The 13382-nt window shown below is 43.5% G+C and overlaps 2 protein-coding genes across 8 annotated transcripts in view; one reads left to right on the top strand and one right to left on the bottom strand.

Annotated features, from left to right (window-relative positions):
* Nbr1 (NBR1 autophagy cargo receptor) overlaps nucleotides 1–5487 on the bottom strand; it is a 29002-nt gene extending 23515 nt beyond the window's left edge. Inside the window, exons 1-2 of the mRNA XM_050156877.1 lie at nucleotides 5385–5487; nucleotides 1975–2090 (exon numbers count right to left, since the gene is read on the bottom strand). Of these exons, the coding sequence (XP_050012834.1) occupies nucleotides 1975–2090; nucleotides 5385–5478 (210 nt within the window). The 5' untranslated portion in view covers nucleotides 5479–5487. The remainder of the gene's footprint in view (nucleotides 1–1974; nucleotides 2091–5384) is intronic.
* A 151-nt stretch (nucleotides 5488–5638) lies between these two features.
* Brca1 (BRCA1 DNA repair associated) overlaps nucleotides 5639–13382 on the top strand; it is a 72359-nt gene continuing 64615 nt past the window's right edge. For 6 of the 7 annotated variants that reach the window (XM_050156472.1, XM_050156469.1, XM_050156475.1 and 3 more), the window contains exons 1-3: nucleotides 5639–5748; nucleotides 6267–6547; nucleotides 8478–8576. In XM_050156472.1, the coding sequence (XP_050012429.1) occupies nucleotides 8497–8576 (80 nt within the window). In that variant the 5' untranslated portion in view covers nucleotides 5639–5748; nucleotides 6267–6547; nucleotides 8478–8496. Of the gene's footprint in view, nucleotides 5749–6266; nucleotides 6548–6720; nucleotides 6816–8477; nucleotides 8577–13382 lie in introns of those variants that run through there. The other variant, XM_050156468.1, reaches the window with a different exon arrangement.

Raw genomic sequence — 13382 nt, 5'->3', positions numbered from 1 at the left:
CTAAAACAAAAAAAAAAAAAAAAAAAAAAAAAAAAAAAAAAAAAAAAAAAACCCAACTACAAACTCAAGTAGTAACAGATAAGGGGGTAATATCTGCAAACACAGAAAAGATAACCAGAACTAACAGTAAGATTAATAATCCAAGGGCCCAGCATGGCAGGGCACACCTTTAGGTCTCTACTCCTAGCATCGGGGAGGTGGAGGCAAGCAGATTTCTATGTTTGAGGCCATATTGATCTACACAGTGAGTTCCAGAACAGCCAAAGATACACAGAGAGAGCTAACAAAAAAAATTAACAAACATTAATTAATATAAGTAAACATAGGCAGAAAATTTACAGAAGAGGAAATAGGAATACCTAGTAAATATATAAAAGCATTCAACCCGACAGATTAGGACGGTAAGCATTTCTTTTTCCTTTTTTTTTTTTTTTTTGAAGGAAGGTGAGGACCACTTGCGGTTGTCCTTTGACCTCCACGTAAGTGTACCGCACGTAAGTGCCCATGTACACACAATCATATACCATGCCACACACTGTAAGGGTCACATCCATAGTGTTCAACAACACTAGCAACACCGTGGACTCACACTTTAAAGAAGACTGTGTCTTGCTCTGTGTCTACTGAATAAAAACTATGGCTACAATATACTGTTGGGCAAGAAAAGCAAGCTGCAGAACAGTGTTTGCTGTGACCCTACATGATACCTGCATGAACACAGAACATGAAAATGTGGGGAAGTATTCAGGGCTGTTATCTCTGGTTAGACAAAGGAGATGTGGATAGCAATACAGGGTAGGGCTTTGTGGACAGACATTATCATCTCCTTGCATATTAAGATTCTTTATTTCTTATAATGGGCATTTATTACAGTATCGGAACTTAAATTTTTAAAATAAAAGAAAAACACAAGCTGCCAACTCACCTAGCTACTAGGCAAAGAAAGGTAACTGATGCTCAGATCATTTTCAAAGATCTCACTGCTTTCCCGATAGCCATCTGCCTAGGATAGCATACAGAGAAGTCTGGGGAAGGCAGGAAACTAACTGTAACATACTGGGAGGTCCCGCTAACATTTCCCTCCTTTTTAAGATACCTACACAGATATGAGGTCAAGACATGCTTGTAACCAAATGGGTTATATTAAACACAGGTGCCCAAATAGTAAAACATTGACTAATGCAAACCAATGAAACCAGAAGAGTCCAAAGGGCAAAGCAAGATGGGAGAAACTATGAGCAAAAACCACCCATGGGCTTTTGTTTTGCTTTTTGCCAACACTGAGATAGCCAACCTTTGACCCAGCAATAAAGCAACTGGCAGATCTTGCAAAACACAAATCCTGTCCTCGGCAGTGAGCAAACAGCAGCAATGTATCTGCTCTCCAGCCAGGCGACATTCCCCTACAGCCTGGCTGGGTGGAGGACACAACAACTTACCCCTCAGACTATTTCTAAATATGGATCTTTCTAAATCCTATTTCACTTCAAAATAATTTTACCTGAGTTTGATACCTGGGACCCACACAGTAGAAAGGTAGACTCAACTACTGGAATTTCCTGACTTTTGCTCCCTCTGAAGAAATAGATAATTTTAAATATGTTTAAAGGAATATAATTGCTTCTTCCCTTTATCCTGGTACATAGCCCATACAAATACTGAACCCTGCTGGGTGGTGGTAGCACACACCTTTAATCCCAGGAGTCAGAAGGCAGATGCAGGCAGATCTCTGTGAGTTCAAAGCCAGCCTGGTCTACAGAATGAGTTCCAGGACAGCTAGGACTGTTATATAGAGAAATCTTGTCTTGGAAAAACAATGAAATAAAATAAAAAAACACTGAACCCCTGTCAAAAGCAAATTTTCAAAAAGTCCAGATATGGTAGTGTCGATAAACAAAGATAAATTGCTAAAATAGGCACATGAAAGAACATCTGTGTTTAAAGCAGTGAAAACCAGAACAAAGTGGTACTCACCATAGCTTCAACATCAGCCCACGTTGTATTTTCTGGATCCGAAACCAGAAAGCTTTGAGTTTCATTTTTAAAAGTCACATTTAGAGTGACCTGTGGCTCCATGTTGTGGGGTGGGGCTGAGAAGATGGACAAAACAAAGAGGAAGGGGTTAAAAACCCAGAGACACATTAGGTTTCATATATGTAAGTTAGATTTGGGGGTTCATAGTGAAGAAGAGACGCAGCGTCCCAACTGCAACACAATTTACCCTCCCTGCTACGTTAGAAGCTTCTGTCTCAGAAATAAGGACTCTAATGCTCAAGCTAGGTCACAAAGACTTTCAGTTAAGCTACAGAATTAAACTCACTTAGAACGTCCACTCCACGTTGTTATTAAAAGCCAAGCTAGGCACAGTGGCACACACCTGTAGTCCCAGTCACTCAGGAAGTTGAAGCAGGATGGGAGCCGGAGTCCAAGAGTTCTAGGTCAGCCTAGGATACAATGAAACCCTTTAAAAGAAACCACTTTAAAAGAGGTGAGGAGCAGGGAGGGGAGATAAAAGTCTGCTGGAAGAATTTAAATCTTGACTTTAGGGGAGAAATAAAGACTCCCCTAAAGTGTTTGATGTCTCTAAGGTTTTCACTGCACAGTCCAGTGCTTGGTTAGTGTCTGTAGCATGAGCCAACCCGATGGAGAACAGAGACAAGATGTTTGTACTCTGGCAGCGGAGGCAGAAGGAAGTTTCAGTTTTAAGCAGTCCAATCAAGAATAATCCTGGCTACAGAATGAGTACTTGTCTCCAGAAAACAAGCAAGCACACAAACAAAAACACCCAAACAACAACAATAACAAAACCCTCACAATTACTTGAGGAAAAAGCTATACAAAAGTAAAGAAAGTAATGTAATTAATCCTTAAGGACCTGTGGCTTCCACAGTTAGCAACCAGGAGTCAATTTTGATACTCAGAATTCCTTCCTTTCCAGTGTGTCTGTGTTGCTGTTGATGACACAGGGGCCTGGATGCTGCGAAGCCACTCTACCACTGAACTATAACCATGCTCCACAACGTCTCTCGACAAAATATTCATCTTTTCATCCATAAATAGTTGTAAAATGACATTTTTAAAAAAAACCCACCATTATGGCTAAGAAGTTGGCACTTTCTTAATCAAATACCTACTATTAAAATATACTGATTTTAATGAAGGATTCTGCTTACTGATGTACTGTGATTTCAAGAAAAAAACAGTTTAAATTTTTAGTTTTAAAGCTATTATAGGTAAAGACACTGGCAACACATGTCACCACTTAAAATATTCAGCACATTTTCAATCTGCATGTAGAAAGAGCCAGATTCTACTCCACACACAAGAAATGAACAAGATTAAGTCCTAGATGCTTCCAGTGTCACAGGAAGGGAGCAGCAATAGGTTGGGAAGACTTGCGTCCCAGACACAGCTCCTCCACAGGGAGACTGGGAACTGTGAGAAGACTGCTTATCTCTAAGCTTCACTTGTTTAATTGGAAAACAAAGACTAACCTTAACAGTGTTATCAAAGGGATCAAATAAAATCTTGGCCTACGGGACTGGGAGTAAGGTGGATTGGTCCACTTACATGCAAAGCTGGGGGGTCAATTTCCCACAGCACAAAGTATGTAGAACTGTTTGAAATACAATTCAAATATGAAAACCATTATCTTAAGAACTGGTTCTTTAGTTCCTCAAGATAGCTTCTGTCAAGCTGGGCAGTCCCAGCACTCCGGTCTCTTTGAGTTCAAGGCCAGCTTGGTCTACAAGAGCTAGTTCCAGGACAGGCTCCAAAGCTATAGAGAAACACTATCTCAAAAAACAAAAGATAGCTTTTGTCTTATTCCTTTTTTGGGATGAGGGGAGATGGTCTCACTCTGTAGCCCACACTGGCCTGGGAATTGCTATGTATATAGACCTGGTTCCAACTTACAGAGATTTGTCTGCTTCTGCTTCCAGAGTGTGGCACTGTGGCTACAACTGTCATTTTAGGAGCCTTGGGTTCTTACTTACTGATTATTTTAGACAATTATTGAACTTTTCCTCTGATTTGTCTTCATCTATAGTTAAGTTCACTGCCAAAGTAATACTAGTCTCTAGCACCCATCCTGTTGACTTCCAGCACTCATTCACCTAAAATGCAATTCTTCCTTAGGTTCTTTTCTTTTTTAAAGATTTATTTATTTATTATGTATACAACATTCTGCCTTTAACATATGCCCGAACGCCAAAGGAGGGCGCCAGATCTCAGTACTGATGGTTGTGGGCCACCATGTGGTTGCTGGGAATTGAACTCAGGACCTCTGGAAGAGCAGTCAGTGCTCTTAACCAATGAGCCATCTCTCCAGCCCCTTCCTTAGGTTCTTTAAAATTTAGGCAAGAATCCCACCAATTCCCCAGGCTGTTGGAGCTTTTTGTTTGTTTGTCTGAAATGAGGAAAATGAAGTGACTGAGTTTGCCAAAAGTAAAAATTCTGAAATACACGGACTCTCTGCAACTTCTATCTTCCCCGTTCTCCAATCACGTGAGGTGGAACTAGTCTCCAGGCTTTGGAGTTCCTCCAGCTGCTCTTAATGGGAGAAAACAGGAAGTGGGAGGGTCTAGGTTAGGGGGTCAATATACAGGTCTTCACAAAGGCCTACCTGCCTTTGGCTTTCAGCAGGAGCCTTAATCTTGAACTTGTGAAAATACCGAAGGTACAGTTAACCCCATCTATTACCGGTTGGTTAGCAGCCAGCTGTCAGGTCAGCTGGGCCTAAGCCAGCAGCTTTCTTAAGTGGCGCTGTAAACGCACGCCTTATTGACTCCCATTCACGTGGCAAAAGCCAGCCTTTCCCCGTACGGATTTTTCCAACCTCTACAAATAATGTTAATACAAAGGCGACCTGGGAGTCTGAACTTTATAGTCTCCACCTGAGCTTTAAAATGGGTGATCGTAAAGCTGGGGGCTTAACGAAAAGGGAAAACGAAGCCCCTCTAACACGGAAGGTCCTAGATTAAGATATCTCCAATAGAGTCTCAAAAAAAGAGGAAAGGTTAGAATGAGGAAGATGCGTGTCCTTTCTTCTCACACACTCAATCCCAGTCTTCCAGTCATCGTTTCCTGGAACTCCATATCCCCAGGACAGTGTCACCGCCATCACCGGAGGCCCTCTTTTTGTACTGGACGGAGGATGGGGGGGGGGAGATATGTCGACCTTCTCGTAGCAGAAACACTCTCCCTCTGGCAGTATCCATCCCCCACTGTCGCTGACAACCCAAGCAGCTCTCTCATCTGCTCACTGAAAGGACTGGCTGCCCCTGAACACGGAAAAAGTCACTCCTCTATTTCAAAGATTCTCCCCCTTGAACTTCCCTGAGCCTCTAAGATCGACAACTAGGTAACGGCGGTGGCTTTCTTACCAGCTTTCGGCCCACGGGGGGCGCTTGCCCGTGGCCAGTGCAGGGACCGTTCGCTGCCAGCTCGGCTGCTATCCCTGCGGGGCGAATCTAACATGGCGGACAGAGACCGGGCCTAGTCCCTGTTTCTGAATTTCCGATCAGATGATTGGTTCGTACTATTTGTCCCTCAAAATCACCACTCTACCGATTGGTCAATGCTGCGCTGGCAAGGGCGGGACAGAAGCAATCTGAACCGCACAACAATAACAAACACCCCGGCCGAGGGGCGGAACTAGTGCGCAGGTGTTTGCCGAGTGGAGTTCCCTTTCCCAAGCCGATTGGTCGCCCTCTGCATTCCCGAAGGTCACTGACCTTGGAGGACTAGGTACACAAGACTCGCGGGGCTGGATGGGAATTGTAGTCTCCCTGGGACTTGCAGCTTCTTTTAGTCTATTCTTTGTGAGCAAGACACGAAAACAGAACTCTGCGATGCATAGCAGCTAGCCCGCATAACCGCTAGAAGGTCTCCGCTGTATGAACTGGTTTGCTGTGGTAACCGTGCCTGCTTCCGGTGTTGGAAGCTCCTCTCCCTTAAGACTACAGTTTCCAAGGGATGCTGTGGTGAAGGCCTTTCGTTCCGCAATGCATGCTGGAATTGGTAGTTCTTTTATACACAATCTTTTATTTGCCTAAACTGGAGACTTCCATGGCAGGAAGACTAAGGGAGGGATGAGGCCTCGTCCTGCAACTGATTTGGGCACTACCTTGCGCTCATATTCCGGCCTCAGGTCGCTATTCCGACCCGTTGTATAAAATTACTGTGACGTAATAAGCAAGCGTAGATGGGAAGGGGCGGCTGCCTGATAGGAAACTCAAAATTCTTTCTCTTCCGTCTCTTTCTAGTTACGACACACAGGGAAAGACTAGGTGGCCAATCCCGAGCCCGGAAAGAGTGTCTACTCCCCCTCCCTCTTCCGCTGACGTGTCTGGATCTTGTGTTCCTAGAGGCTAGCACTAGGCGCCAAGCAGTCGGTTTCCTTGGCGACAGAGAGCGCGGGAAATACAGATAAATTGTAAATGCGGCTGCGCGGCGGTGCCGCGGTTGGACCCACTGGTGTTCGAGCGGCTTCTCCGGGATTTGGGCCTCGGCATTCGGGAGCACGGACGTTTTGCTCGGAGTAAAGGTGAGACAGTCCCGAGGATCGGAGAGGGTATCTAGCGATACTCATCTGAAGGGCGGGAAACTGCAGGTGCAGACGGGTGTTTACCGAGGAGGAGAATGACTGGGGCGGAACCAAAGGGTCCAAAGCCTCGTGAAACCGAGAGGACTCCTGGGAGGGGTGCAGTCTGTGCCGTCCCTGGGACAGCTGTGAGGAAGAAGGCGAGGGCCGTGTGAGGGGAGCCCTGGCTGTGATCGTGACTTGAAGGCAGTGTAAGGAAGCTGGCTGAAGGGTAAGTGAGAGGAAAGGAAGGGCAGACGTGTGGCCAGGAAATTCAGCTACAGTTCACAGGAGGTTCTATTATAAGGGAAGTGCATGAAGGAATGCCAGTAGTGGTGAATGCTTTTTGGCGGGGGAGACGTGTTTAAAAAGAATCTTGAGGTTAAGTGCCCTAACAAGGAAACCCCCAGAAGGGGTAGGGTGGAGAAGCATTAGCAGTTTTAGTGTTCGTTTTGGGTGACTTAAAAAAAAAAAAAAAGGTGAGTTTCTTTTCGTCTGTTTTGGTTTTAGTATTTGTTTGGTTAGTTTCTAAGACACAATCTCATTATATAGGTCTCTCTGGCTTTGAACTCTTATGTAGAGGCCTCGTCATCCGCCTGTCCCTGCCTCAGGGGAGAAGGGGTTAAAGGCCTCCTCTAACCATGCCCACCTAGTTTTGGGGGTACTGAGTACGGAGTCTTCTGTACTCGGGTTGGCCTTGAACTCCGCGCTTAACTCTTAGTGACTTTGAACTCCTCGTCCTCTTGGCTGGCTTCCCCTCCAGAGTGCTGGAAGTACAGGTTTGCACCAGCATACCTGACTGATTTGGGGGCTCCTGTCTAGCCCAGGAAGGCTGCTGAACTTTCGAGACCAAGCCATTCTTCTCCTTCAGCTTCTCCATTTTCTGGGACTCTAGACATGCCACCACTTGTCCCTGCTTGGTTTTGATTTTAAGCAAGAAAAAGAAAGTGGGGAGTCTGGAGAAAGTTCACGGCTACCACTTCTATCCAGTAACTTCACTGTAGCTGTCCTTTTTCTGGAGAAAGGAAAGACCAAAGGAAGACTTTAAGGCTACATGTCAAACAATAGAGAATTTAGATTGCTAACTGCAAAGAGCAGTTGTTAGAATTTGTTTATTTTTTAAAGATTCATTTTTTAATGTTTAAGTATATAATTAGATATAATGTATTTATTTTTAACTGTATGCATATGTGTGCAGGGTTTCTGGCCTGGATCTAGACTTCCAGACACCTGACATAGGTGCTGAGAATTGACCTCTGGTTCTCTGGAGGAGAGGGGAGCCATTTCCAGACCCTCAGTTTTTTGTTTTGTTGTTTTGTTTTTTAAAAATGAAGATGTTGTTCATCAACTCTATGTTTGGTATAATTCTAAAGCAAAATTAAATTTCTCTTATTTAGAATTACAGACCAGGTGTGGTAACCCCAGCACTCAGGAGGCTGAAGCAGGAGGACTGCTACAAGTTGGAGGCTAATCTGAGCTTTATAGCGTGTTTCAGGCTTGTGTGGGTTACAGAGTGAGAACTCTCCCAAAAAGGGGGTGGATGGGGATGATTTACCCCAGTAATTCCAGCAGTAAGGGGGTGGAGGCGGAAGGATCAGGGTTCAAGACTAGCCTTGAGTGCACCAAGTACAGAGCTGGTGTGTGTTATATGCGATCTTACCTCAAAAACAGAAAAGAAAATTGTCGGATAAGTGACTGTGTTGAAGAACTTTTTTATTTTTTTGGCAGGGGTGGGGGACAAGGTTTCTCTGTAGACCGGGCTGGCCTCAAGCTCACGGAGATCCACCTGTCTCTATTTCCTGAATGCTGGGATTAAAGGCCTGTGCCAGCACGGCCCGGCCTAAAAAACCTTTAAAGTTGTTTATTTACATGTGTTTTTAAATTTTCATTGAAGTTCACTGGACCTGGAAGAAATGGATTTACCCGCTTTTCAAATTGAAGAAGTACAAAATGTCCTTCATGCTATGCAGAAACTCCTGGAGTGTCCAATCTGGTAAGTCAATGGGAGAATTTATTAATTTGGGGTCCTTTGTATGATTAGTGGCTTTACATAGTAGAGAGAGAGAAGCAATCTATTAATATCAAAATGACTTTGTATTTTTATAACTGAAGAGTTTTAGAAGTGCAGAAAAATCTTCGCTCTGCCACCCCCACCCCTAACCCCTTTTCCCAACTAAAGGCTTGTCTTGATTTGTTCTTCCTTGCTTAGGACAGGTTTCTGGTTGGAATATGTGACACTTGGGCTTTTCCTCCAGCTATAAGACCAGTTCGATGGAATAACCCTAGTAAATGAAGTTAAAAATCTTGTCTGGCTCAGACCCCGTAAATTTAAATGAGAATGCCACCAGTTAGTTCTCAAAGCTTTTAGCAATACTTGCACAACTAATGCAGAATGAACTTTTCTTTTTCTCCCCCCACCTTTTTTTTTTTTAAGATAGGCTACACTATACAGCCCAAATCAGCCTCACACTCACTATCTAGCTTAGGCTGGCCTTGAACTCAAATCCTCACTCTGCCACTTTGCCTCTTGAGTGCTAGGATCATAGACATAAATGACCACACCTGGCTAAAAGAGTGAGTTTGGACCAGTGTTTATCTGGGTACCTATCCCCAATCAGGATATGAAACATTTCTAGTACTTTAGAAAATTCCCTTGTGTGCTTAGGAGTTCTTAGTTTTCAGACCTTCTAGGACCTTTGGAAGTTAGTTTTTAGTGTATAATTTTGTAATTTTCAAAATTTTATGCACTATGGCTCAGAATATAGCTCAGGAGAGTGGCTTGCCTAGCCTAGCACACAGGAAGCCCTGGGTTCAGTTTCCATCACTTCATAAATTAGGCCTGGGGACCGATATCTGTAATCCCTTCAGGAGGATTAGGAATTGCAGGCGGGGTTTTCTGTCCTGCCAATCATCTCTGTCCCGCCTGTCACAGGGAGGGAGACGTATTAATTATAAATGCTTGCCTGATAGTTTAGGCTTGTTACTAACTAGCCCTTACAACCCAAATTATCACCTTTCTATTAATTTACTTTGTGCCTCGTGGCTTTATTACCTCTACCCCATTTTGTGTGTCTGATTTGTTTCGTGTCTCCCTGGCTTCTCCCCATCTCTGGCGACTCTACCCTTCTTCCTAGCGTTCTCTCAGTCTGGCCTTCTTCCCGCCTAACCTTCCTGCCAGGTATTGACCATTTAGCCCTTGATTAAACCAATGAGAGCGACAAAGCTAAACAGCGTACAAAAGGATTGCCCCACAGCAAGGAATTCAAGGTCATCTTTGACTGAGGCCAGCCTGCGAAAGGCGGCCCTTTCCCCCTTTTTATTTATTTATTTATTTATTTATTTATTTATTTATTTATTTATTTGCTTACTTACTTACTTACTTACTCATTCATTCATTCATTCACTCATTCATTCATTACTCAGGACTGGATGTCAACCTTGGAAGCAGAGCAACTTAACCAGCATGCTTTAGGCTCCAAGTTCAGTTTTCAGTACCACGAATAAATGACGCTGAGAAAAGGCATAACCAGTGTTAAAAAGCCTAAGCCAGGGCTGGTGGTTGAGAGTCCATGCTGTGCTTTTAGACGCCTCAAGTTCAGTTCCTAGTATCCAGGTTAGGTGAGTGATGTCCCCCCATAACTCTAATTCCAGGGACTCTGACACTCTTGTCACCTCCATGGGCATCTTAACTCACTTGTAAAAACCTCTGCACAGAAACACACAAATAACACACAGTTCAGGGTAAGTCTTGGGCTGGGTGTGGTGGCAGATGCTTCCCAGCATTCTGCTGGAGGCAGATTGGTGATTGGGCGCCAGGCTATTCTGGCTCGATTTCTGAGACTCTGGCTGTCCTAGGACTCAGATCCATCTGCCTCTGCCTTCAAGTGCTGGGATTGAAAGCAAACACCACTACCACCACCACTGACTGCAAATTTTGATTCTTGAGGATTGGTTTATGAGGCTCAGTACTTAGGAGTGCTTGCTGCTCATTTGGGACACAGGACTTCAGTTCCTGGCGTTCTGATTGGGTAGGTAGTTCACGATCATTTATAACTTTAGCTCCAGGGGAGTCAGTGTCCTCTTCTGGTCTCTGCAGCTGCCACACACATGTGTGGACATACACGCAGAGACACATAAAAAGAGAAACATCACATTTTATGAAAACAAAGGAAAATCTTGACTCATACCACTTTTTATTTGTGTGTGTTTGTTTTTCTCTGTGTAGCCCTAGCTGTTCTGGAACTTACTCTGCAGAATTGCCCTTATGAAACTGTGACAACCTCCAAACACTGCGTATTTACCCTTTCCTGCTTTTTCTTTTCCTTTATAAAACCGATATTTGTTTTATTTTAATTTGTGTGTGTGTATATTCTGTATATAAATGCCACATGTGTGAGTATCCACAGAAGCCATAAAAGGGTGCCAAGCTTTTGTGAGTCACTGGACATGGATGCTGGGAACCAAATCCAGGTCCTCTAAGGAACAGAAAGTGTTCTTAACCATTGAGTCCTCTCTTTAGTCCTCCCTTTCTTTTTTCTCTTTTTCTGTAGCCCTAACTGGCTGGAACTCACAGAGACCCACCTTCTTTTGCCCTCAGAGTGCTAGCAGTAAAGGCACGAGCCACCTCAACCAGACTTTTTAACCAACCTCTTAGAGGCCTGGAGTCTTGTTTTGTTTTGTTTTTAACTGAGTTTTTTTTTTTTTTATATTTATTTATTTATTATGTATACAATACTCTGTCTTGTGTGTATGTCTGCAGGCCAGAAGAGGGCACCAGACCTCATTACAGATGGTTGTGAGCCACCATGTGGTTGCTGGGAATTGAACTCAGAACCTTTGAAAGAGCAGGCAATGCTCTTAACCACTGAGCCATCTCTCCAGCCCCTTTGTTTTGTTTTTGTTTTTCTTTGATGCAGGGTCTTTCTGTGTAGCTCTGGCTATCCTGAAATTCACTGTGTAGACCAAGCTGGCCTTGAAGTCACAGATAACCTCTTGCCTCAGCCTCTTAAATGCTGGGATTAAAGGCATGTACCTTTATACCCTGCTTAAATTAGTTGTTGTTAATTTATATATTTATTTTGGTGCTGAGGTTTGAGTTGGGACTCTTGTATGCCACTTACGTGCTCTCTCCCTGAACTATATACCCAGCCCAATTTATTTGTTTGTTTGTTTTCCTGGACAGGGTGTCATTATGTAGATCAGACTGACCTTGAACTCACAGTTTGTCTGCCTTTACTGGGATTGAAGGCATGTGTCACTATGCTCAGCTTTCTGATATTTTTAAAAAATACATTGTTATTAGGGTACAGCATTCAGAAATAAAGGGTTGGAGAGATGTCTCAGTGGGTAAAGCTTTTGCCATGAAAGCACAAGAGCTGGAGTTGGATCCCCAGCACCCACCCAAATGCCAGGTAGGTGTAGCAACATACCTAGTCCTTGGTACACAGAAACAGGATGCTGAAAGCAAGGTGGCTAGACATTAGTGAGCTCTAGGTTCAAGCGAAAGACCTTCAGTGTCTAAGCTGGAAAGCAAGGAAGACAGCCAGCATCATTCTGGAGTCTCCATGTGCATACACAAATGTCAACATGCAGAAAAAAAAAATTATTGATCAGTTGTATTTTTTTTAGATTTTTTTTCTTTCTCTTTTAATGTATACAGTTGCCTTGTCTGCATGTATTCCTGCAGACCAGAAGAGGGCATCAGATAGTGAGCTGCCATGTGGGTTCTGGGAATTGAACTCAGGACTTCTGGAAGAGCAACCTTTGCTTTTAACTGCTGAGCCATCTCTCCAATCCCCAGTTGTACCTTTTATTTATTTATTTTTTTCATTTACCTTTGATGGGTTGGTGGGTGAATTTAAGTATATTTGCCTGCATGCTTCATGAGGTTATTATTTATATTTGAAGTCAAGTTAATAAGATTAATGAAGATGTGTTTTCAGGGAGAAGATTTGAAAAGTGCTAGCATCTACCCTCAGCATTGCAGCTAAACAAAAACAAGACTTACATGAGATTTACAGGCAAATCCATGAACTGTCAGAGCCACAGAGGCAGAAATATCATTGCAAGAGAAAGATTGGTTTTGAAAAGCCTAAACTTACTGGGGATAATTGCAAACAGTGATCAAAAAGTCTTCAATAATGTGGCATTTGGGTCCATTTATTTTACATTCCCACGGGACTCAGTCATAAAAATGTAATATTCTTTCTCATTCTAGCAAATTAAACCATCAGTTAAAAATTCAGATACATAAAAACTACAGAGGCAAGAAAGAAAGTTACTGGTACATTTTCCTTTCAGTTACTCAGCATTCTCAGCCTCTGGCTGCACTCTCTTGTCTTTTTCTTTGAGGTGGCCCTCAAAGGTTTTGGTCCTCCTACCTTAGCCTCCAAAGCTAGAATTAGCGGTATGCACCTGTCAACTTTAGGCCTCCTTTTTTATTTTTTTAACCATGTCTCACTGTATAGTTCTGGCTGTCCTGGAACTCACTGTGTAGACCAGGCTGACCTTAATCTCAGAGGTCCTTCTGCCTCTACCTCCCTGAGTGCTGGGATTAAAGGCATGCACCACCACCTGGCAATTTTCATAATTTTTAAACTAGACTGTTCACTGTAGTCATTTTTATTTTTTAAATAGATTTATTTTGCCGGGCGGTGGTAGCGCACGCCTTTAATCCCAGCACTTGGGAGGCAGAGGCAGGCGGATCTCTGTGAGTTCAAGACCAGCCTGGTCTACAAGAGCTAGTTCCATGACAGGCTCCAAAGCCACAGAGAAACCCTATCTCGAAAAACCAAAAAAA

Source organism: Alexandromys fortis, unplaced genomic scaffold (genome assembly GCF_014885135.2).
Source record: "Alexandromys fortis isolate MF-2015 unplaced genomic scaffold, M_Fortis_MF-2015_v1.1 scaffold_31, whole genome shotgun sequence".
Lineage (NCBI taxonomy): Eukaryota > Metazoa > Chordata > Mammalia > Rodentia > Cricetidae > Alexandromys > Alexandromys fortis.
Note: the sequence above shows the minus strand (reverse complement) of the source record. Positions and strands in the feature narration are given on the sequence as shown.